Raw genomic sequence first — 26,212 nt, 5'->3', positions numbered from 1 at the left:
ATACGATATTATCACGATACTTATGTCATGGCACGATATTATCACGATACTTATGTCATGGCACGATATTATCACGATACTTATGTCATGGCACGATATTTATGTCATGGCACGATATTATCACGATACTTATGTCATGGCACGATATTTATGTCATGGCACGATATTATCACGATACTTATGTCATGGCACGATATTTATGTCATGGCACGATATTATCACGATACTTATGTCATGGCATGATATTATCACGATACTTATGTCATGGCACGATATTATCACGATACTTATGTCATGGCACGATATTATCACGATACTTATGTCATGGCACGATATTATCACGATACTTATGTCATGGCACGATATTATCAAGATACTTATGTCATGACGCAATATTATCAAGATACTTATGTCATGACGCAATATTATCACGATACTTATGTCATGGCACGATATTATCACGATACTTATGTCATGACGCGATATTATTGTGATTTTAAACATATTGCGATATATTGCAATTTTCCCAACTTCAAATTGTGTCCCCAAAGGAAAACTCTTTTTCTCATCGACTGAAAAAGCAATTGATTTGTCATGTACAATTTATATAATAAAAGATCGATACTTGGCATCTGTCTATTGATACAATATTGCCACGACAAATATCGTGATACTATGCTGAATCGATTTTTTCCCCCCACTCCTGCTCTCACCTTTATTCATCATCACCGAGCACTCTTTCTTTCCTATTCTGGAGAATATTTAATATGCTTTAACAAACAAACTCTCAGATGGATCGAATTGGAAACTTACAGGAGCAGCTCTTTGCACCTGCACCGTTATCTGTGCAGCTAGTGTTCAAATCAGCTGACTCTACCCGGACTGGGAGCTCAGAGCGTCCAGGGTCCAGCGTTACACCTCTTCTGTTGCACTGCATTCAGCGCTATTGGCCTCTGTAAACGCCAATCCATATCTGCGAGCCGTTCTTTCCCTCGATTTGTGTTTTTACAGGAAACAGAAGCAAACGGCGCTCTGCAAGTTCGCTCCAGCTGGAACGTAGTCCCTGTTTGTTTTCACTTACTGACTTCCTGTATTACACGTGACTTTATACAGGTTAAACTGAGTAATAACTCATTCGTTAAATGAGCCAAACTACTTTTTTCATTAATTCCAGCCGCCCCAAAATGTTTAGTGAAATCTATTTTGAACAGTACGAAAAGCAGTTGAATAACTATAACTGTTCCTGATGCGTGTTCAGGTGGGCTGGATCTTGTCAGTACTGGACCTTCTGAATCTCCGTCCTCAGCCTCCGGTGGCCATCCTTCCTCTGGGGACCGGCAACGACCTGGCGAGGACTCTCAACTGGGGCGGGGTGAGTTTCTCAGGTTCAGCAGTGGTAACACTCACTTTTCTGAGGAGGTAGTTTTAAACCCCAGTGTAAAAATAATCCATTATATGTCCTGCATTCAGAGCTTTACTAAAGTAAAGTATAAATATTATCAGCAAAATGTCCATTATTACAAAAGCAAAAGCCCCTTTTAGAATGTGAGTACATTTACTCAAGTACTGTGCTTAAGTACTGATTTGGGGTACCTGTATTTTCTATTTATGCTACTTTCTACTTCTACTCCACTACATCTGTACTTTTTACTTCACGACATTTATCTGACAGCTTCAGTTACTTTAAAAGTTAAGACGCAGACCCACGGGCGGCGTCACTGTGTTGAAAAGAGGTGGGGACATAAGGGCTCAGATTAGGGGTGTGAAGAGACATTTAGCTCGCGAGAAATCTCGATACACGATATAAGGTTCATGAGAACGAGACTGAAAGATCCTTAAACAGTGTTTTAAAGATATCCTCAATGCAGAGATACAGGCGCAGGGGGGTCTGGGGGGGCCTCCACCAGGACATTTTGAACATTAAAGACATAATTTCCCGCATTCCTGTGAAAGTTTCTGCACCAATTTATGGATTATTGGAAATGGTTTTATTTATGTAAAAGGAAACACAGAATTCAGGTGGCATTTCAAAATATATAAATTTTTAAAAATGTTACAGAATGTAAGTGAGAGCAGCTCTCAGTCATTCTGTGCTGCTCTCAGATCTTCTCTCCTGTAACATCGTCCCTGCTGAGGCCTGGTTTAGTCTTCACTCCTCTTTGTTCAGGTTCACTCGGCCAAAAAGAAACTTCGTCTAGAGGTTGTTGAAGTGCATGTCTTTGGGTCATTTTATAACCAGTAGCTAGTTACTTTTTTTTGGACTGTGCACATTTGTTTCTCCTATATTTTAAATAAATAAACCTTTCTAAAGGCATTTTCATTTGTTGTTTAACTGCAAGCTGTATTTCAGAACGTTATTTAACAAATTATGCTTTAAAGTGGCGGGGACGTGTAAATGACACCTATGCGCAGACCGCAAGAATTGTAATTGGTCCTCCTGCGTATCTCTTGCTCGTCCTTTTTCTTCTGCCTCAACCGGTTCAAAGGTCGTACTCCGAAGTCTTCTGTCGTTTCTCCGTTTTAATAATTTCACTAAAAGTAACTGCTGTTCAATATCGATCAGCATCAACTCCAACATGATCTGCTCACTTTCTGTCACCACACGTTTTGGAAGTATACTGTAAATGCTCACAATGGCAAGCAGCCCGACACAGAAGTATAAATTGGCCTTTACTGTCAGATAGTGGACTGACAAGTACTGAAAGGTCCCAGTGTGGTAACTCAGAATCACATCTCGCGTCTCGAGTCAAGCTGCTCAGTCACATTCGGCCTCTGCGTTGAAGCAAAACACATAAAACATATAAAAGGCAGGAAAAGGAAGTAAAGAGGCTCGAGGGGGGGGCGTTTGTAACAGGTTGAGAAGGCGAGGAAGCCGCTTCACATCATAACTCAAACATCAGATCATTAAATAATAAACTGGATGAGATCACAACACGCCTCCGGTTTGATGAGGATTTTCGAAGGAGTAATCTGCTCTGCTTCACAGAGACATAGCTTCACGAGGACACCACATGCATTGACATGGAGGGATTTACAGTAATAAGAGCAGATCGAGGTCCGATCATAATGTCATTCATCTCCTTCCAACATACAGACAGAAAGTCGGGCGTGAAAAACCACTCCTGAAATCTGTATGTCAATGGACCGAGGAGGAGGAGCTCAGAGATTGTTTTGACTCTACGGGTTGGCGCAGGTTTTTTGACGCATGCTCTGATCATCACGAATTGACAGACACAATCACATGCTAGAAGAAACTGTTATCACTTCTAAGATAGTTAAGGTGTTTAGTAATAACAAGCCATGGCTCTCAAAGGATCTTAAAATGTGTCTGAATGAGAAAAGGGCTGCATTTTTGAGAGGAGAAGCTGACTTAGTAAAGGAGAAAGAGAAGGATTTCAGGCGTAAAGTTTATACAGCAAAAATAGATTTTAAGAATAAGGTCGAGCAAAGATTTTGTGCAGGCAATGCAAAACAAGCATGGGATGGATTAAATACAATAATGGGTAGGGAAAGAAAGAAACAAAGTGTAAACATGGCAGATTGTGGCAAATTTTTTAATGATTTAAACATTTTCTATGGAAGATACGATGTGAGAGACCCAAAAATAGGCTGCAGTATTATCTGTGATCAGATTGGTAGCTATACAGCTTTAGTAGCCATGTGTCTCTCTAAAATCAGACCAAACAAAGCCCCCGGGCCTGATGGCCTCCAAGGAAGGGTGCTAAAGGTGTGCTCTCAACAGCTTAAAGGGGTTCTTATTCAGCTGTTTCAGATTTTGCTGAATTGTGGTCCACAATAATACCTGTGCCTAAAGTCTCTAAGGCTACAGCCCTTGGAGACTTCAGACCAGTGGCATTCACTCCACTCTTAGCCAGGTGTATGGAGAGAGTATGTCCTCTTATGTTCTCTGTTGGGAATCACCTGGACCCCTTTCAGTTTGCCTACAGGTCACACAGGAGCACAGAGGACGCAACTCAATTAGCTAAACACCTGCAACAACCAAAATCACTTGCTCGGGTTCTTTTTATTGATTTTACTTCTGCTTTTAATACTATGCAAATTGATATTCTTTTAGAACAACTTTGTAGGATGGATGTGAATGGTGGGCTCATTCACTGGATTAGAAGTTTTTTAACTGACCGCCCCCAGGAGTCCTAATGAACGGGGTCTACTCAGACGAGGTTGTTATAAATACTGGAGCACCACAAGGCTGTGTGTTGTCACCTCTGCTGTTTTTAATTTGTATAAATGACTGTGCACAGCACCAATGTTAGTTTATTTAAAGATGACATGGCCTTGGTAGGACTTCTCACAGAAAATAATGCAGCACATGAGGAAGCTTACTTTAGCCAGGTCACTTTACTGCAGTACTGGTGTCAGACTATTAAACTGGAAATTAACGTGACTAAAACAAAAGAACTTATAATACAAACGAAACCAAGAGGGGCCAGTAACATCACCCCTGTTGTACTTAACAGCCGGCCTGTGGAAGTAGTGGAAAATTTTAAGTACTTGGGTACAATCATTGATCGCACTTTAAATTTTAATGTAAACTCAGAGAGTATTTTTAAGAGAGCTAACCAGCGATTGTTTTTAATTAGAAAGCTGAGGAGCTTTAGGGTCAGTCAGCACATTCTTGAGATGGCATATAGGGGCCCGGTAGAAAGCATTTTACAGTTTAATATAACAGCTTGGTATGGCAACCTGAATGTGAAAGACAAAAGCTTTCCAAAATTGTTAATATTGCAGGGAATGTGATTGGCATGTCACAAAGGCAGCTTGTATGTGTGCGGTGGCAGAAGAGGAACACTTGCTGAAGAGACGGAGCTCCAGCTTCACTGGTGTTGTGCCGAGTTGTTCGCACCTCGCGGGACTTTCAGATAATTTATCACCGTTGATGAACCACAGAAAGAATATTTTATTGTTTTTAAACAGCCGGCTACTTGAAATAGACCCGCGAGGAACAGCGACGTGCACGCAGCTGTCGGCAGCACGGCGTGCACGCAAAACTCCCACAAGACCGGTGAATGACAGGCGAGAGAGAGAGAGAAAAGGGTCTACAAAAAGTCTCAGTTAACTGGAAATGTACGGTGTACGTTACACTGACGCTTCTTGCAATTGCCACACACAAAAACGCACATAACTTATAGGCAGGACTTTGATTCGACTATGTAAATCCTTAGTCAGGGACAGCCCTATAATATTCTAGTCCTGTTTTCGTGACTCCAATATTCTGCATTGTCACGTCTCGCCTGCTAAGTGTTTTGTCACAACTCTAATCTGAGCCCTTTAATGTCCCCACCACTGTTCAACACAAAGTGATGGGTGAGTATGAGGCTGGGATGGAAAAAGCAACAGTATACTCACTACAAAAAACTAGACTACACCACTGGTCCTGACCCTCCTGTCCATATGAGCTGACAGGTATAAACCATGTTCCCTCCTCTCTCAGGGTTACACTGACGAACCCATCACGAAGATCCTTTCACACGTCGAGGACGGAAACGTCGTCCAGCTGGACCGATGGAACCTGAACGTGGAGGCGAACCCCGAGGCCCGGCCGGAGGACAGGGACGAACATCAGACAGACAAGGTCGGTCATTTATCACTGACACAGAAGAGTCCAGTCAGTAAGAAATGGAACCTGCAGTGCCTCTTTAAACACTTTCTCTACATGTTGTCTGTGTCTCAGCTTCCTATCGACGTCTTCAACAACTACTTCAGTCTGGGCTTCGATGCTCACGTCACCCTGGGCTTTCATGAATCTAGAGGTCAGTCCACTCCCACGCTAACACGTTCTATCTAGAACTAGGATTATCACTGCGACATGATGGACGTGAACCTCCACGTGTATCCAGAGAGAAACAGCCGTACAGGACGATGATGCAGCAGCTCATTACGACCCATGTTTAGGTTTTTAGGCAGGCTGCGACCTCTAGAGGCAGAAGAAGTCAGGTGACGTAGTATAAAGAGTCCGTGTACGGAGGTGGTGAGGTGGACGGATGAGTCAAGTAAACTCAGGACTTGCACTCAGGAGACAGAGGTTTGAGTCCCGTGTGAAAGAAGTCAAAGGTGGAAACATGTTTTAAGTTTAAACTGACAAACACCAGGTGTGTAATTCAGGACACAATTCAAACGGGATCAAAACTTCTCGCCGTTGACTAACTCGCGCTAGCATGTTAGCGGTTAGCTCCACCAGCTACAGTAGTTAGCCAACTAGCTCTGTGAGGTATGAAGTATAATTCGTCTGCAGTTGTTCACATTGTTTGATGAAAAATGCTTTAGGGGGTATTACCTAATTTCATTGTCCTACTTGCGCTAATGCAAATGTATGTTTACCCATGTCAGTTAATTTTTCCAGAGCCAACGCTGCCTAAACTTTGTTACAACTATGCTGTGTTACTGTCGCATTGAATGAAGACGTGCAATGTAATTTAGCGCACCAAAGCGTCAGCTTGTTCCATTATCCAACTTTTGTACAATGAAAATTGAACAAGAAAGTGTAAAACCCGGAAACAGAGGCCGCTCCCCTTCAAAATAAAATACCATCATTTTTAAAGGTCAATTTAAGGATAGCTTAACTTAATAAATAAACAAATAGCTTAGCCTTAATATTGAACATAAAGACCCCTCTAGCTACATCAGTTGGTCAGTCAGTGTTGTAGGTTACATATTTCTACATCAATGTACATGCAGAACAGGTTTTACTATATGATCGTATATGTATTATTTTAATTTACATACATGCAAATATACTTTTTTTTGCCTTTTAGTTCATGGTTTACCATTTACAATGTGCGCTTCCATGGGAGCCGCCATTGTTTTGTGTCCACTTGTATGGATATAGAAAATTACTAGTTTAACATGTAACATTTTAAACACATAAATTTATTATATAACGTTATGTGTAATTTATAACTTTGACCCTGAGCTTGACGTTACGTAGCGAATCCAATTAGCTAGCGCAGCTACGATGAGGAGCTAACTGCGATAATAACTGCCGTAAACAATGGCGGAAAATTAAAAGTAGTTCACCTAAATGACTGTATGTCTCACCTGTGGGAAGACTGCGGCGACGTGAAGCGGCAAAACATAGAGAGCTACCGTACTTCAATACCACAAGACCTTCCATGCTAGCTAACTGTTAGCCGCCAGCTAGCTCCAGACGGGTAAAAACTAACTTTATCTGTGTGTTTTTCTATGATCACTTGGTAAAACACGAATTACCAGGGTTTTTCCTGCATAGAAAAAATTTTCAGCGCCCCCTAAAGGGATTTTAGCGAGCAGCAAAGGAAAGTCACCAGCGCCAAAATGATTGGGGGGGGGGGGGGGAGTTTCAAATATTCAAACAACTGTTGAGCAAGCAGAACATAAACTTAAATACAACGTCTTGACTTCCAGCAGTCACCTCTCGTCATCCACAGCGCTGGATTTTACACCTGCAGCAGGATTAATAAACCAGCTTGCAGTGTGCCGGTGTAACACCAAAATTTGTGACCTATCAGATTCTGTGACTACAATCAAACGACGATGTTTTCCTAACCATAACCGAGTACTTTAAACGCAACCAAACTGCAGCCGCTTCACATCGTCAACAAAGCCTCCAACTTCCCATTGGGGTCACAGAATCTGATAGGTCACACATTTTGGTGTGACACCGGCCCCGGTCCTCTCCTCTGCCCTCTCCACATCAGGTTCTCTGGGCACCACGTGACGCTCACCTGTTCCCGTTCTCTCCTGCCTTTCATGCAGCCGCGTGCGTTAGTTGCTCGTCAAAGTCACTTTTTGTGAACCGACCGATCAAAGCCAGGAGGAGGCGGGACATTAAAAAAGTTTGAGGCACTACAGCAAACTTTAGAAATGTTGAACTCGTTGTTCTGTATGCACGGATTTTATTACTTACAAGTTAGAATTCTGCATAAACAAATCAGAGTCTGACCACCACGTGGAGCGTTTTTCTTGCTCAATAATTGAAGTACTGAAAACAACCCATAAAAATGAAACTGCTGTTTTGTCCAACTAGAATTAATATTAGGCTACTAATGGTAAGTTATAGTAGCCTGTACTATTATCTGAAATTATAATAAATAAACAAACATCAACACTAATCAAACCTTAACCACAGCAGTGTCGGCTGATATCAGAGAAAGGTTTTATTAGTGAAACAGCTGAATCTCAACTAATAAACTATCTGTAGGCAGATCATCCAAATCAAGTGTAACCTGTAAATATATTATTATACTAACATTATACTATTTAATGTTATAATATTTTAATACACTAATTTATACCTCCAGGTTGTGGATATATTGTTTATCAAATGGTCAGATATAACAAGGAAATGTATAGATTTCGGTCGTAAGGCAACTTGTTGCCTTTACGGGCACCGATCATGCTTACTGTCGCGTAAAGTCACCTCCCGAAGACCCATTCAGAGCCAGGAAAAACCCTGATTACGACCGTGCACATAGACTAATATATAGCCTAATAAAATGCACAATATTTGTTATTTTAAGGCAAACCAAGTCTCACATACATGCTGAAATCTGTGTTTGTAAGAATAGAACCTGTGAAATATCACAGCGGTCGATCCGTCGTGAATTATCCTGACTATGTTCTGTAGTAATAACTTCATGTTATCTTTAGTGCTCCTGCTGCGTTTGTTCTGTTCTTATCTACATGTTTCCCTCAGCTGCTCAGTGACCTGATTACCCAACAGGGATCAATAAAAATCCATCTAATTAAATTAAAGCCTCCAATAATGAAACCGAATGATGGATGGAAATGTAAGCAAGTGAAGTTTGCTCCCAACCACACCTTGTCCGTCCGTTGTTTATTTTTCTGTAATGGCTTTAATACAGAATCAGAACCTTTGTGACCTGATGTTTCTGCTGTTTGTCTTTTCAGAGGCGAACCCAGAGAAGTTTAACAGCCGCTTTAGGAATAAGATGTTCTATGCAGGGGTAAGTGTCCTCACCGGCCCGTTCTGTTCGCTGTGTTTACACATTAAAATGTTAATGTAGTGTTCACGTGTTTGTGTGTGTTTCAGACGGCCTTCTCAGATTTCCTGAGCGGGAGTTCGAAAGACCTCGCCAAGCACATCAGAGTAGTGGTGAGTAAAATCAAAGTCCTTATTTAGGCAAGTCCCGCCACTCAGCAGCCATCTTGAGAACGCCTCCTCGCGGTTATTTAGGACTGACTGTCTGTCTCAGGTCTCTCTCTAAATGAATGTGCAGAGATCCATAGCGGCACTTTCCCTGGTCAAAACCTGAATGTATAGAATCAGCAGTAAAATCTGACAAGCTTTTATGACTTTACCCCAAAATAAGGTTGAAAAAGCGTTTTCCCAACAGGCTATACTTCTACACATGAACAAAGATCCACAACGCGGTCTTCATTGCTGGGTCTATCCAGAGCGCCGGTGACGTGACGCTAACCATTCAATACGCAAACTGGTCCGCTGTCAATGAGTTTGCGGGAGAGAGAGAGAGAGAGAGAGCGAGTGAGTGATAATGTGGAGGGCCGCCACAAACAAATGAATGTATGGGAAACACTGTACTGGATATCACTCATCGTATTAGCCAGTAAACACAAACCCAGTGATAAACAAACAGAACGGAAGTTAACTTCGGACCGGTGTTCTGACGATCTATGCTGCCCTATCGAAAAATGCTACCTTATGTGTTCCCTTTTCCAATCCCATAAAGCTATAACTCTCACAGTATTATGACAAATTCTGTTTTTTGATTATATTATAACGTAATTTCAGGGGTAGCGTATTCTGATAGACTAATATCCCCAATCAAATAAAGCTCCCCCCACAGAATCATTTTATTTTGCATCTCTACTCACTCCATGTGTTCTGTGAGGAGATGGGGAGCACGTTGAAATACTATATTATGCCATCTTTATTTAAGATATCAATGATTTTTTGTTTTTTTTCATGTTGCTGATGATCAGCCACTTTCTCGACGGCATTCCCAACAGCAAGGTTGCACAGATTTATGGGCGTGGAAACAAACCACGCTTGTGGGTCATACGCATGCGCAGAACCGCTAAGTAGCACATCTGGATAGGTAGCATATATCGACAGAACACCGGGCGAGTCCCCTTGGAAATGCGTCCGATGAAAGCGTCTAGAAACAGAAGCAGTCCGCTCCAGAGTACGATCGAGGCTTTTAAAGCCGACTTACGTTGTGGATACAGTCAGCAAGACACCCCGGTGTTTTCTAACACATTGCTAATACTGCATATCACATCTGGCACCCTTCCACGCAGCATTTTGTCGGACATGTAGTGCATCTGATTAGGGGTGGGAGAAATAATCGATTAGATGCATCGCGATGCAGACTTGGACGATTATGAATCGATTAACAAATGTCCAAAAAATTGATTATTGAAAGCTAATCGATAACGTAATGTTGATGAACGCAAAAGGAAAAACTCGCGGAAGTGCAGCACCAGGACTCTTTACCCAAGACTTTCAATCCTGAATGACTTTTTGTTGTTCTGTAACTATGTGTAAAGCGTCCTTGGGCCTCGTGAAAGGCGCTAAAATATTTATTTATTTATGTGTGACATTAGCTAAATTAGTAACGAAGTAATATTAATTATCAGCTGTATGTTACTAACTAACCTACTGGTCAAGGGTTGAAAACATCAGGCACAAGCTGAGACTGAACTGGTGTGCAGCTCTGTCCTGTACACAGACTGTAGGCTATATCCTGATAATTATGTTTCAGTTTTCAGAGCCTGACAACTGGTTGATAATGAAATGAGGGAGCTGAGGTTAATAAAGTAAAGTAGGGATGCAAACTAGTCCTTTTAAGATAATTAGGAGATGTTTCTTTTGGATTTTAATGCACAAATTAAATGCTGAGTAATTATCCAGGGATCTTGTATAGAAAAAATGATGCATCGATAATCCCTGCTTCCTGCGTGCGCCGCCGCCGCCGCCAAGCAAAGGTACTTCTTAAACGACGTATCAATGAATCGCTGAAATAATCTATAGAAGCTTTGAGTACTAAAATCATCGTTAGCTGCAGCCCTACCAGTCAGTCAGAATCTCCTTTACTGTCAGTGCTCCTGCTGAAACCTCAGCAGACTCCATCTACAGGATACACTGTGTGAGTACTGTGTGTGTACTGTGTGTGTACTGTGTGTGTACTGTGAGTACTGTGTGTGTACTGTGTGTGTACTGTGTGTGTACTGTGGGAGTACTGTGTGTGTACTGTGTGAGTACTGTGAGTACTGTGTGTGTACTGTGTGAGTACTGTGTGTGTACTGTGGGAGTACTGTGTGTGTACTGTGGGAGTACTGTGTGTGTACTGTGTGTGTACTGTGTGTGTACTGTGTGTGTACTGTGTGAGTACTGTGTGTGTACTGTGTGTACTGTGTGAGTACTGTGTGTGTACTGTGTGTGTACTGTGTGTGTACTGTGTGTGTACTGTGTGTGTACTGTGTGTGTACTGTGTGAGTACTGTGTGTGTACTGTGTGAGTACTGTGTGTGTACTGTGTGTACTGTGTGAGTACTGTGTGTACTGTGTGTGTACTGTGTGTGTACTGTGTGTGTACTGTGTGAGTACTGTGTGTGTACTCTGTGTGTACTGTGTGAGTACTGTGTGAGTACTGTGTGTACTGTGTGTGTACTGTGTGAGTACTGTGTGAGTACTGTGTGAGTACTGTGTGTACTGTGTGAGTACTGTGTGTGTACTGTGTGAGTACTGTGTGTGTACTGTGTGAAACCCTGAGCCTGTGTTTTCCTCCCTCTTCAGTGTGACGGTACAGACCTGACAACCAAAGTCCAGGAGATGAAGTTACAGTGTCTGCTCTTCCTCAACATCCCCAGGTACGCTGAGCCGGGGAGGAAAAGAAATCTTTGTAAATGTAACCGTCAGTTTGCTTCAGTGTGTTGAAGCACGCGAGCATTGTGCCCAAATGAAAAAGTAGTCACAACATTGTGTTATAGATATTGTAGATCAGTAACATGTCAGAGTGTGCTGCAGGTACTGTGCCGGCACCATGCCGTGGGGTCACCCCAGCGAGCACCAGGACTTTGAACCGCAGCGTCACGACGACGGCTGCATCGAGGTCATCGGCTTCACAATGACGTCTCTGGTGAGCTCTCAGCTGTACTCGACCAGACCACTTCAGACCACATCAGACCACATACTACACAAGGCCACACAACAAACCTGAGCTCACAGAACGTCTAGATAGCTTTTATTGTCGTCTACATAGAAACCGACACGAAGACGTTTTCTTCAATTTGTATGAAAATACGTAATTTGTCCCTGTTGATGAACTCAAACTTTACATGTTTGATGTTTTGGTGCATATTCACAGATCATCAGACAAACAATGTTTAATTTAGCTTTAAATGACAATGAACTTCTTTTATCATACCTCGTGCTGGGCAATAAGACAAGAATAATAAATATCATGATTTAATTTTCCTCAGAAAAACAAAAAAAACGGTCTTCAGAAATGTTTGATTTATTTCATTTGAATAAGGAACGAATCAGCACTTAATGTTTCTATAGAAGATGTTTAGGATTTTGAAAGGATTTTACTTAATTTTTCTCATGCATATTTGTTGAAAATTAGGGATGCACCGAATGTTCGGCCACCGAAATGAATTGTTTGAAAATAGCAAAAAAAGCACTTTCTGTGTTCGGCCTAATGAGTCAAAAGACTGAATAAATTTTACCGAACAGTTCCGTTGACATGTCGGCAGCGTGGAAGCATTTTAAAGTGTCTGAGCCGTTTGCAGACGCTGTTCTGCTGAAATGTCTCCCAGAACATCTGCTCCATCTGTGGCTGACTTCTTAGAAAAGAACCTCTTTCAGTGTTTCTGTCTCTCGTCTGTGAGACGGAGATTAAACTAGCCGCACCTAAATGTGGAGTGCACAGGTATTCCAGCCTTTACGGTAAGTGAAGCGGTCCAGAGCGAGCTGACAGGCAGGTTAGAGACTTTATCCTGTCAGTTTGTCTCTTTAGTATGAAGAGAGGCTGTGAAGTCTTCATGTTACAACATTATTTATCAAACCGGGTCGGACTGGATGGATTTAGCGCGACGAGGAAACACATGTGACAACGTCCGGTTTTCAAAATAAGGCGTCTGTACAGGATGGAAATAAGATTAACTGGATTATATTCACAGAAAGTATAAAACATATTACGTGTGTCCATTAAAAGTAAATGGACTCATGTAATTTACTCTACCGGACCCTCTCGGGCCCCGGACCCCCCCACTGTGGGAAACACTGAGTAAAAAGCACATTTTATGCAGTGGTGAAAAAAAGGCGAATTGTTTTTTTTTGAAAAACCTTGTTCAGTGTTCGGGAAAGTTTTTTTTCAATTCAGTGCATCCCTGTTGAAAACAGATTTTTATCATAATAGTTCTGAATGTTCTGCCTCAGATTTGTGAAGTGATCCACTGTATTTGTGAAGTGTTTGTTCTGACCAGAAAGAAGAAGTTTAAAACCACAATTAACTTTCACTCAGGAGCAAAAATCCGCCTTTAAACTTAAAATATATGATGGTTTGATCGATATTGAGCATATCGTGCAGCAGCTCTACCTGTTGCTCACCTGTACCTGTTTTGTGTCCAGGCCACGCTGCAGGTGGGCGGTCACGGTGAACGACTCCATCAGTGCAAAGAGGTGACCCTCACCACCTTCAAGTCCATCCCCATGCAGGTGGACGGAGAACCCTGCAAGCTGGCACCGTCCATCATCCACATCAACCTGAGGAACCAGGCCAACATGGTGCAGAAGGCCAAGAGGAGGATCTCCATGCCCCACCTCAACGAGTAAAGTCTACCCTGACGATCACACTGCATACGCACTGACAACACTGATCTGTGCCCTGACCTTCCTCAGCCGCAGCAGAATTACCTTTCAGGTGTATTAAGTCGGGCCCCACGCCTTACAGCCCTGACAGTACGGCCTAGGATGTATACTGGGAAAAGGCCTTTAGTTAATAAAGGCATATCTTTTATTATCTAATGTGTTGTGTGTTAACCCTGTGTTGTGTCTCTGTGACGTTTCTGCGTTTGTGTGCAGTCAGCAGCCCCTTCCTGAGAAGCTGCAGATCAGAGTGAACAGGATCAGCATGGCGGCGTACGAGGCTCTGCATTACGACAAGGAGCAGCTGAGGGAGGCCTGTGAGTCACTGAAAGGGTTAACTGATCAATACTATAGCTCAGTGGGATTAATCAGCCTGTCCCAGAGGGAAGCTGAAGCTCTTTACTATAAACTAAACATTAGGGCCGAACGATTTTGGAAAATAATCTAATTGCGATATATATATATATTTTTTTAACCAAAATTGCGATTTAATATTCGATTAATTTTTAACCTATTTACTTTCTGTATTATTCAAAACGGACAAGCAGTAAATCAGTGTGTAGTCTGACCAAAACAATATCAGATAGATAGAACTACACTGTTCTGTCTTGTGTTATGATGAATTAGGTAGAATTATTATTATGCGCAATGGTGGAGAAGAAATCAAATTATAATAATATGAGAAAGATAATTTGAGTTTAGTCATGGCGTTCAGTAATATGATATAACATCATCAGGCCGGCCTACAGACCACAAGAAAAACAAAGTTTACCACAGTGTGTTATACAGTAAGAGCTCAATACAAACCCACAGTTCAACCACCAATTATTGCGTCTGTCTCACTTCTAATCTCCCAGGAGTCTCTCTGTATTATGGAAGCAAACAAAAAATACTCAGTTTGAGGTTCAGTTAAAAGGTTGGCCAACGAAAATAAAACCAAGTGACGCCTCTCGTGTTTAATAGACAAGCTTAGTAATTATCCGATAACACCGGAGTTCCCCCGCAGCCTCCGATGCTGGTCAGCAGCGCGCTGGCTGTAACTCAGGACAGACCGGGCCTCTGTAGGACTTAAAACTTAAAAGATGTTTCCTGAGCTGACTGGTGGCCGTGTGTGTGACGCAGGCGCCGATCGCCACAATACGCTTACCTTACTGCACGCGTCTTCTGCAGACTGCTTTACTCTCGCGTGTCATGTGACCAGAGCGTAATCGCAGCCTTTGTGATTAGAAAATCTTGTTTTATTACATCGCGATAATATCGCAAATGCAATAAATCGTTCAGTCCTACTAAACATCCAACATAAAATATTAATGTCTGTTTTCAACTTGAATATCAGCTGTTTGTAAATTTGTAGGTTGAGTCTGTAGCTTCTCACGTGGTCGTACAACGTTAAAGCATCAGTGTCGTCACTTTGATCTCAACGTCTCCTTTTGTCCAGCGACGCCGCTGGGAGTGATCACCGTCCCCGGAGACAGCGACCTGGAGACCTGCCGCCTGCTGATCGAGCGTCTGCACGAAAACCTGGACCAGGTACACCGGAGACATGTTATTATTATCTGTTGCGTCCTAAAGAAAGTTAAAGAAATCATATAATCTTTCCATACAGAGTTCTGTAAGAGCATCCTGCAGGTGCAGAGAAAGACACCAAATAACCTGTGCAGAGCAGAGCTCGGCCAATACCCCCTCCTACTAAAAATACAGAAAACTTAAATTTTACTATCACTTAAAATCAGTTAACATCATCACAAAGCCCTAACATACCAGGAGCTGAAACCAGAGAAGAGTCCCTCAGCCAGCTGGTCCTGAGGCTCTCTGCAGTAACAAGTCCCCAACAGCCTCAGGACAGCAACACCAACTCAAGCAGACCAAACCACATTATCAGCAAGCAGAAAGAAAAATATATTGAATACTGGAAAGAAACGACGAAAACACAAAGTAAATTACAATGTTATCTGACCCTAAAAAGAGAATTCACCCTGGCAAATTACCTGAGTACAATAAAATGTCCCAAACTAAGAAAAATGTTGACAACATACAGACTGAGTGAACACAGCCTGGCCATAGAAAAGGGTCGACACAGACAGAGCTGGCTACCACAAGAGGAGAGACTCCGCTCCCAGTGTGACAGGGGACAGGTAGAGACAGGGGACAGGTTGAGAGACAGGGGACAGGTAGAGACAGAGCTGCACTTTCTAACCTCATGCCCCAAATATAAAACACTAAGACAAAAACACTTTGCAAATATACCCTGAATTCAAATTTATATCAGACTCACAGAAACTCCCCTATTTACTGGGAGAAATGCCCAAATGTGAAATAATTGCTGCAAAATATGTCTCCTCATGCCATGAAGTGAGGACAACCAGTGGAACCTCAGACTGACAAATAATTGTACAAATTTTCAAATTATTATTATTTTGATTGTTTGATATTTTAGTAACTGTTGTGTTTTTAAATCTCACATTTGATACTGATTTTTTTTTTTGTCTTTTTTTTTTATGAACTAATTAATTAATTAAATTTTTTCCCCCCTATTAATATACACACACACTGTTTTATCTATTCATTTTATTTAAATTACATACTTACTTAGTTTATTTTAAATTTTGTAAATTTAAAAAACACACACGCTTACTGTTTTATTTATTTACTTTTTTTTATTTGTTTTTAAGGAATTTTTATATTTTGTATATTTTCTTTATTATTATTATTTTATTTTGTATTAACACACAAAGACAACTTTTGCTGTTTTATTTCCTTATCTAATGAAATGTATGAAATTAATTGTCCTTATATACTTTATATATAGCTTTGGCAATATTGTTGTTATACATTCATGCCAATAAAGCTAATTTGAAAGGGGAGGAGTTCACAGCGATGCTGCTTTGTTAAGGTACAACAGTTTGAAAGCCTTAATTTTCAGATCAGATCCAAACTTTTTTTTATGAATCAGCTGATTATTGTTAGACTTCACAAGTTAACAGAGTCCACAGGGATCTCTGCACATTTAATATTTCTGTTCTCTGACTTTTTCTTTCATGTCTCACTTTTGAAGCCACAAAAAGAAAAACTAGCCAACGGCAGAAAGATGCACGTTTATTCCCTCATGTTTAACTTTGTGCTGCTGAAGTCTTCACGTTAATCTGACTGCGCTCTGTTCAGATTTGTTGAAAGGATTGTTTCAGATTGCAGTCGTGACTTTCACACGAAAGTGAGCAAAGAGCTCGTTCAGATCTACTAAGAAAAGGAATAGCTCGACAGTGGAAGCAGTCCGTCAGGTTTAACAAGCCGTTTTCATGCTTCTTCTTTCTTTTGCTCCTTCAGGACTGCTGCGATGCGATGAAGGGGGAGTGCCTGTCCTCTCAGAAGCTGTCCATGAAGTGGTGTTTCCTCGACTGTGAGTCCAGAGCAGCTCTCAGCTTCTCAGCTCAGAGTTTCGCTCCCGCAGAGAAACCTGACAGCAGCTGTGTGTTTGTTTTCAGGTACAACCGCAGATCGCTTCTACAGGATCGACCGAGCTCAGGTGGGACGGCAGCACTTCTTACGTAGAGAAACGAAACGCAACAGCTAAATGGAACCCAGCCGTTAGTTAGCTTTCTAACATAACCAGTAACGAACTGACATTTGAACTAACACTTGACTGGAGAAAGACACAAACGCAGCTGTAACCTCGACTGTAGACGGCAGCTTCTGACAACCTGTCAGTGTTTTTAGTTTATCCTTCTGTGAAGCTGAAAAGTGTCCAGAGACACTTTGGATGCATAAAATGCGTTTAAACCTGCAGGTGTTCACAGGTCTGCATGTAAAAACACCTTTCACACTCAGGATATCAATGAATTTAGGACTAGTAAATAAAATTTCAGTCAATAAAATGTTTTTATTTGGATCCAGAATAATTAAAAATGTAGAGACTGGTACGACCTGAAGATCAACACAGAGCCTTTCTCTGCAGGAGCACCTGAACTACGTGACGGAGATCTCTCAGGAGGAGCTGTACATCCTGGACCCGGAGCTGGTCGTAAAGGAGACGGTGGGCACCTCCCCCGGCATGCCTGACCTGGTGGACTCAGAGGAGCACCAGGACCAGCAGAGACAGTTCACCTTCTCCTGCTCCCCGTCCTCGCCCAAATCCTCAACCACAGCGAGGTGAGCGGCAGAGTATTTACAATAATTACAGTTTCTCCATTGCAGGTCCAGAAAATGTCCCACGTCACAATATATATATATATATATATATATATATATATAGATGTATAAAAGTACACTGACCTCAAGGATTGCATGATGATAATACACTTAATTTGCATCCAACTTAAGGAAGTTACAACCTATTGAATCACATGATAATGAGATGATTAAAACAGTGAGGTCAGAGTTTAAAAAGCTTGAGGGGAATCACTTCGTACATCCAGACTGGATATTAATCCTTATTTATTATAAATATTTTTTCTGTTGAGTGTTTTCTTGCAGAATAACATGAAGTGAGTAAAACGTGAGGATTTGGCTCCTCCAGGCTGCATGTCGAAGTGTCCTTGGGCAAGATGCTGAACCCCGAATTGTCGAGATGTAGTGTAAAAAGGAAAGGCGCTATACAAATACGGAGCATTTACATTTTCATCGCTGCAGCTGCTGAGTGTGTGAACAAGTGTCGGTCACTTTATAAACGTCTTATTGTTCGCACTCTTTCACTTTTTCAGTCATGTTGTGTTTTCTTTTCTTCAACCTGTTTATTTCTTGACATTTGTTCAATATAACACGGATGGAAAGTGCAAACAGTTAAAGTAGTGCAAAGCGAAGATGAGACTAATAAGGCTAGAAATTGTATAGACCAAGAGACTAAAGACATGAAATGAAATACAAACTAAAACTGAGCGTGGTGTGTTTTTACTATTTGAAGTAGCTTGTTTCTTATTTCACCATTTTAATGATACTTTATTCTCCAAATGTCACTCACTTAAGGCCCCGATATACTTGCTGTTACCTGAACAAGAAGTAACATCTACTCCCAGCTCTCCGTGTTACCTGCGAGCTGATCGACCAATCACAGATGACTTACTTCCAGTCACTGATCTAAAACGACTGGTTACCTTGAGCGATCTTAAAAATACCACAACACGTTTATCAAGGTGTTTTTCTCGAGGCTTCGGCAATATTGACCCCCTACACGCTATGACACTGACGATCTGACACCGACAATAGGCCTGCTGTGAAAACATACACCAAACACGAACACCGAGCCACAGGAAGAGCAGAAGTGGAAATATTCTGCCCACATCACACTACCTTCTTTCTTACGACCCGCCCTTCTCTGCTTCTGCTTCTGGCTAGTAGTCCTTACCTGGGAACTGCGCATGTACAACTCCCAACAAAGATTTTGTACAAGTAAGATGCATCACTCTGTAGCTCAAGAGCAGAGCGTCCAACACACAGGGTGAAAAGAGGAGCTGCAGCAATGTGCAGTATGAGAAAAAATATGGTGTTTTTTGAAAATCAAACCATGTAAACCTGTTGTGGTACAACCCCTAATTAAGATTTTGAACCTGAAAATGAGCAGAATACCACCTCTTTAAAAGCAAGTATATCCGTCAAGTATGTCCAGCTGCAGCCCGCAAACCTGACGGAAGTTGAACTTCCAAATATGGTTTGTCCTAGAGGACGTTAATCTCACGTACAGTAGAGGCTTTAGAGGCCAACAACAGAACTTTAAATACACTTCTGAGAAGTCTTTAGGCGAGAAATCAACTGTGTACATTAAAAATATCAGAAAATTGAGGGCGAATCGAAAATGTGTTAATGTCAATATTATATAGCTGCGGCAAGGCAAGTTTATTTGTGTTGCACATTTCAACAACAAGGTAATTTAAAGTGCAGAGTTTATATAAAACATAAAAGCAACAGGGAAATATAAAAAAGTTTAACAAGTTAAATAGAAAATAAAAACAGGCAGAAACGTTACCGGAGGCTGCACAGCAACACAATGGAGGTTAACACTGTCTGCGCCGCTGTAGGGTTAACCGGTGGACATGCATACAGTCAATAACTTTAGGTTCACACCCTGGTTGGGGTAAGAGGAATATACTTCGGGTGGCTGTCAGGAATATTTAGTCAGCTTGCTCCGAGTCCAGCAACAGCTGAACGACAGTGTTAATGTTCGTACCGCTGTTATTCTGTCATTAAATTCTCAGTAATGTTGTAAAGTTTTAACCTATCTGGCTCGTGATGCAACATTACAGAATATTCTTGGTTCATGAAACTTAAAGTCACTTTGGAACAAATAAAATATACAACAGTATGAATTGAAACATTGCTTTATTATTAATGCTAGGCTATTATAAATAAATATTTGCAGGAATTACAATATTAATATAATATAAATATTAACGCATAATGTACACTAATTACTACGTTGACACCTCTTTATTAGCGGCTCTTTTTTATTTTAACGGCTACGCGTGGGGCGAGCGGCCGAGATAAACGTCATCCCTATCTGCACATGCTCTAAAGTGGTCCTGTCAGTCAAAGAAGGTTACCGCAAAAGTGCCTGTTCATGATTACTCGTGTGTTGTTGTGTGTTCTCATCAAGCGGGAAGCTTCCGGTCTTCAATATGAAGCCGACGCGGAAGTCCCTGAAACCTGCATTCTATTGAAAATCCAGCAGGGGGCGACTCTTCTGGTTGCAAAAACTCGACATGGCGGCGCCCTATCGGCCAAACTCGAGGGTTCAAAACGGCGGTCCACAAACCAACGGCTGACGTCACGATGACAACGTCCATTCCTTATATACAGTCTATGGTTCTCATCTCAGGGTGTCAAATACTGACGACAGACAAAGCGACAAAGCGTTATTTGATGCAAAAGGTCCCCTTCAGCATCCGTATGAGACGTCTTGACTTGAAGCGCTAGTAGTTGTATAAAAGGCGTTGACAGCTGAAGGCCTGAGGCTAGCCGCTGGGGTTAGCCTCCTTTGTGATGCTGCATTGTTAGATTGTCATTGCTAGAAATTAAAAGTGTACTGTTGAATAAGGTTTTTCATATCTTAAGTATATTCCTATCACATCACAGTGAACCGTTTCATCTTATCATTGGATGGATTATTATCAGGATAGATATCAAATCATTGTTTCTTTCAGGTTTAAAGACCACAATTAAGATTTGAAAGATTTAGTTGGATCATTCTGAATAGGCAGGACTTTAAACAGCACACACTGGTGACGGGCCCAGTGAACCCAGTCATCAGTGTGTGCTGGGAGCGCCTCCTGCTGGATGAAGCGGGTCCTGCAGCAGCTGCTGGAGCGACAGGGCGACCGGCTCAGAGGCCGAGTGAATGTGAGTGAGGCAGCTCTGTTTGTGTTTCAGGGCCAGAGACTTTCAGAGGAAGAGGATTTCCAGCGACAGTTCGGTGGCTGATGCTTTGTCCCAGAGCTCCTCTAAGAGTGCCCTCTGCAGGTAGCATCACGTGCACACACACATGCACACATTTTATTTATGTCCTGCAGCCTCTTCATTCATTGACTACTGTACAACATCTGGTGTGTTTGCAGACAGATGTGAAAGATTAGCAGGGTTAAGGCTGGGCGATACGGCCAAAAATGTTATCATGATGAAAAAATGACTTATCATTGGATATGGATAATTATCTGGATAAATATAAAATCATTATTTCTTTCAGGTTTAAAGGCTGATTTTTGCTCCCGAGTGAAAGTTAAGTTTAAAACCGCAATTTTCTTTCTGGTCAGAACAAACACTTGATGCCAAACAGTGGATCAATATTATGATAAAAATCTGTTTCTCAACAAAATAAACAGAAAAATAAAGTGCTGATTTGTTCATGATTCAAATTAATTAAATGAAACGTTTATTGAACATTAATTTTATTGAGTAGTATTAAATAATACTGCAATAATTATCATTATTGTTTTATTGCCCAGCCGTAGAAAAGTTATACTTCTGCGTTGAATATTTTCCGTAGCCTGACGCTCACCTCCACAAAAATGTAACCACCAAACATCGGGATGGACGATGTGATCGGGTGCGCGGGTGGGCAGCAGTCATCTTATGTGCATGTGTTTTCTCACAGACTTCACTCGGTTAAAAAAATTGGTAGACTATTAACTTGCGTTACAAGTGGCGCTGGATATTTTCCGCACGGACCAGGTGAAGCAGGTGAACCTCAGCTGAGTAGATCATAGTAAAGGTCGTGTTCTGTTTCACATGTTTGCTTCATTTCTTTGTTTTACAGCACACCAATGTTTGCAGCTTGTATGTAAATCTAAGTAGTTTAAGTGCAGTGAAAAACCTTAAATGATACAAAAGTTAAAAACAACGTTTGTTCATTATTTCACTTTAGGATCAACTGATGACCAGCTGCTCTGTCTGCCTTCACTGATATCATTTATAATATATATAATATAGCCCAAATAAAGCTTCTGAGGGTGAATTAACAGGCTGTTCCAACGGGTTTTCACTTCCTTCCACTGATGCAGAATATCTAAAGAAAGTAAAAACAAAGTTTAGGTCAGAAAAACTGAGAAATAATGTAAAATTTTTTCAATAATAAGTTAACAACTTCAGGTTATTCTGCAGCAGTGGAAGGAAATGAAACACATTTCTACAGTCAACACCTTTGAACAGCCTGTTAATCCACACTCAGAAGTTTTATTTGAACTATATTATATATATTATATTTAATATTAAAGAAGGCAGACAGAGCAGCTGGTCATCAGTTGATCCTAAAGTGAAATAATGAACAAAACTCCTTCATTTAATTGTTAATTTTAGATGTGAAAATGTTTGTTTTGGTGACGTAAACGTAAAGGTTTTTCACTGCTACTTTGATTTACAGAAGAACTACAAACATGGAGGCTGTTCTTAAACCTTGGACTTGCAGTGTAAATGCTGGGGCAGTGGGTCTTCTTCTTCACAGATGGAGAATGTGGCGGCTGTAACTTTACTTACTTATTTCTGTTTGAAAGCTGGAAGCAGCGATGCTTTCAGGAGGTCGGAGTCTGAGCTTTAGGTTTCACATCCTTTTTGCTGTTTGTGTAACTGTTTGTGCTGCACAAACTGAATCCCAGATCACAAAGTGTCAGCTTTGAAATACTTCACGGTACCACACACACACACGGTACCTCCATACTGTCATACTGCTGGTACCACGTGCTGAAGCTGAACCTGTCACCTGTCCATCTTGTCCTCGCTGTCTCTCATGTGTGATCCAAAGGAGGGGGGCAAAGATTGTCAATGTCCATCGCTCCAATACGACGCTCGCTGATTTCAGACCCATCATTAGGTACGACTCCATCTCCGCTCTGCTCGTTCAGGTTTTAATGATTCACATCTAACGTTTTGTTTTGCTTCTCTCTGTCCCGTTTCTCTCCGACAGTCCTCCCAGAGCTACCTCACACGACCCCGAGAAAGGTAAAGGCTCCTGATGTTGTTCCTCCCAAACTAAAGCAGAGCTGCAGCTCTTTTACTTTAAAGAATAACTATTTTTATTTATTGAAGTCCCACAGCGTATTGCTAATGAAACCAAAGTAGTTCAAATATATTCTGGGAGATTTTGAACTTTAAAACCATCTCAAACTTTTACAGGCGTCAACAACAAACAGAATCTCACTCCCTGTTTGCAACACAGACATGAGGATGAGTCTTCTGAGACAAATTGTTAATATATAGTCTGCTCTTTAATTAAGTTCAAAAGGTTTATTAAAAGTAAATCATTTTCATTGTCGATTATTTTCTCAATTAATCAATCAGCTTTTTGGTCTAAAAATTGTCAAAAATGTCGTTCAGTGTTTCCCAAAGTTCAAAAATCCTTTATTAATCCCACAAAGGGGAAATTCAGTGTTACAGCAGCAGCAGGGTGTAGAGTAAAAAGTACAGGAAGACAAAAATAAAAATATATCTACAGGGTTGCACGGTTTCAGTCCTAATGTCTCGTTATGTCCACGACCTAAATATACTGAGTTTAGTGTCAGAGAGGAGGAACAAAACCAAGAAATGTTCACATTTAAGAAGCTGGAATCAGAGAATTTAACGACTAAAACTGATTAATTGATTCTCAAAATAGTTCGATTATCCGATTAATTGTTTGCTGGATCTGTCAGACGCCTTCTGTTACTAGAAAGTGGCTAAAACCAGAAACGCCTACAACTGATGATGACTGAAGTGATCTTGAAGTGTTTTATATTCTCCTTTGGAAGAGATCCTTTTAAATGTGCTGTTGACGTGTTTGCATGTGGCGCTCAGTGATGAATTCTTTTGTTTTTTTAGACGCAGAGTTGATCAGCTGCATCAAAACTGAAGACCTGAACAGAGTGAGTCTGTAAACAGATTTTTAAAGGATCATTTGGGGATTTTTAAACCTGAACCTTGTTTCCACACGTGTTTCTGAAGGTTCAAGTTCAATCTTTATTGTCCCACCAGGGGAGATTTGATTTGCAGTTAAAACAAACATACATGAGGCATAAACAAAGCTAAGAACAGCCGTTATATAAGTACTCAATAAGTTGAAATAGTAGCTTCATCGTTCTGAGCAGCAGCTCAAGCTCAGTGCAAATTTAGGGCAATAATTGCCGTGTGTGCAAAGGAAAATATGTATCTTAGTTTTAATTTTGGGCAACCTGTATCTTCACCCAGAGGGGAGAAGAACAAATTCCTCCAAGAGAGCGTGGTCAGAGCTGCTGTGATAGGCCGAGCGTTACGTGTAACTTATTACTTTTATAGATGGAAGGAAATAGAGGAAAGTTGTTTAGTTCCAATTATTTTTCTGGCTACCTTAACAATGTTAGACAGTTTATTTTTGCTTTGCACCGTAAGATTCCTGTACCAAGCTATGCAACAAAAAGTTAAAACTGATTCAATAAAAGATTTATAAAATAGAGTCATCAAAGTTTTGTCCACATTAAAGGTATTCAGTCTGCGCTAGTGTTGAGGTCAGAGTTCAAGTTTTTGTCAATAGCTGTTCCAACGTACTGGTAACACTCAACAGGTGAGCCCTTGATTATTGTTGGAGAGTTTGAGTGGGGAGTTTTTCTGAAGTCTATGACCATGTTTTTACTTTTAAGGACATTTAACTTCGGGAAGTGGCGGTCGCACCGATCAACAAAGTCGCTCAAAACAGGCCCGTGGTCGACCTCTCCGTCCTGGAGCAGACTGACTAGACCTGTGGCGTCCGCGAACTTCAGAAGAAACCTGTTATTGTGGTGACTCCTGCAGTCACTTGTATGTAGGAGATACGATAGTGGGGACAGGACACGCTGTAACGCTGACTGACCGGGGCCTCAATGTTAAAAAATCCAGACAGGTTTGAATCTGTGCAGTAGATTCAGCCGGCAGCTGAACCGTCAGTGTCAAACTAGGTTCAATTTCTTTTTACCAGCTTTTCTATTACAATTTGTCGTCCTCGTCTTTATGCGGTATTAATATTAATGAGGGGCTTTTCACTGGCCATGTATCTGCAGCTTTGGGCGTTTAGAGGGTCGGACAAGGAGCTCGCTCCATAGCAATAACAATAAAGGCTGTTAGGAACTTGCCTTGGTGTTAATAACAACACAGCATGCTAGTAATAAAATACCAACATTACCCTTTAAGGAGCACTTTGTTTCGTTGAGAATCTAAACTTCATGCTCATTCCTCCTCAGCCACCTTTCACTTCACTGGATATTCAGTTTCTTCCTGCAGGACAGAAGTTTTTAAGCACTTTGTCTTGTGCTGCTGCTGCTGTTGTTGTTGTTGTTGTGTAGCTGACGGAGCTCCACCAGCAGGGGGCGGACATCCTGCTGCAGGACGCCGCCGGCTGCACGCTGCTGCATCACGCGGTGGAGGCCGGCAGCAAGGAGATCCTCAAGTACCTCATCGACAACGGTGAGAGTCCTGGACGAGTTCACACACACACCTCTTCTTCACTGATGGTGTTCCGACTGTGACCCGTTGAGACGCATCATTTATTAATCATGTTCATTAAATAAAGATGTCAGAGTTTAAAACAGAGCCGAGTCCCTGAAAGGTCACTCTCTGCAATTTGACTTTTTTATCACCTAAATTTTTTAAAACAAGTAAGAAATTCTGGTGATGTTATTTTCACCTGTTTAAAAAGAAATGAATTAGTTTTGAGACTTTTTTTAAAAATCATGTTTTTGCTTCTGTTTTAGTTTTTCAAAATACAGAACATAGCGGCTTCTAAGAGAAACACAAAGTCCTGAAGGCTTGAAAAATTAAACGACTACATTTCAAAAACTTTACAGTAAAAACAAAGAATAAAAGTTACTAAAAAACCCAACACCTAAATATTAAAACAAGATTAAATCATTGAAATGACGAATAACATCGGTTAAGAAAAGTCCAGAAGATAAAAATGGAA

At 41.2% G+C, this 26,212-nt stretch overlaps 1 protein-coding gene across 2 annotated transcripts in view; it reads left to right on the top strand.

The window, feature by feature from the left end:
* Positions 1 to 26,212, top strand: part of dgkzb (diacylglycerol kinase, zeta b) — a 79,387-nt gene that overhangs the window by 46,795 nt on the left and 6,380 nt on the right. For both annotated transcript variants that reach the window (XM_038705926.1, XM_038705925.1), the window contains exons 13-30: positions 1,259 to 1,372; positions 5,453 to 5,593; positions 5,693 to 5,771; positions 8,908 to 8,963; positions 9,050 to 9,112; positions 11,776 to 11,849; positions 12,007 to 12,118; positions 13,615 to 13,814; positions 14,068 to 14,168; positions 15,290 to 15,381; positions 17,176 to 17,248; positions 17,334 to 17,374; positions 17,804 to 17,997; positions 21,208 to 21,297; positions 23,072 to 23,140; positions 23,234 to 23,268; positions 24,124 to 24,167; positions 25,596 to 25,716. In XM_038705926.1, the coding sequence (XP_038561854.1) occupies positions 1,259 to 1,372; positions 5,453 to 5,593; positions 5,693 to 5,771; positions 8,908 to 8,963; positions 9,050 to 9,112; positions 11,776 to 11,849; positions 12,007 to 12,118; positions 13,615 to 13,814; positions 14,068 to 14,168; positions 15,290 to 15,381; positions 17,176 to 17,248; positions 17,334 to 17,374; positions 17,804 to 17,997; positions 21,208 to 21,297; positions 23,072 to 23,140; positions 23,234 to 23,268; positions 24,124 to 24,167; positions 25,596 to 25,716 (1,699 nt within the window). The remainder of the gene's footprint in view (positions 1 to 1,258; positions 1,373 to 5,452; positions 5,594 to 5,692; positions 5,772 to 8,907; positions 8,964 to 9,049; positions 9,113 to 11,775; positions 11,850 to 12,006; positions 12,119 to 13,614; positions 13,815 to 14,067; positions 14,169 to 15,289; positions 15,382 to 17,175; positions 17,249 to 17,333; positions 17,375 to 17,803; positions 17,998 to 21,207; positions 21,298 to 23,071; positions 23,141 to 23,233; positions 23,269 to 24,123; positions 24,168 to 25,595; positions 25,717 to 26,212) is intronic.

This window comes from Micropterus salmoides, unplaced genomic scaffold, assembly GCF_014851395.1.
Source record: "Micropterus salmoides isolate LMB-PRFRI ecotype aquatic unplaced genomic scaffold, ASM1485139v1 Ms_hic_scaffold_8, whole genome shotgun sequence".
Lineage (NCBI taxonomy): Eukaryota > Metazoa > Chordata > Actinopteri > Centrarchiformes > Centrarchidae > Micropterus > Micropterus salmoides.
The sequence above is the reverse complement of the archived record's forward strand: the minus strand, read 5'-3'. Positions and strand labels throughout refer to the sequence as shown.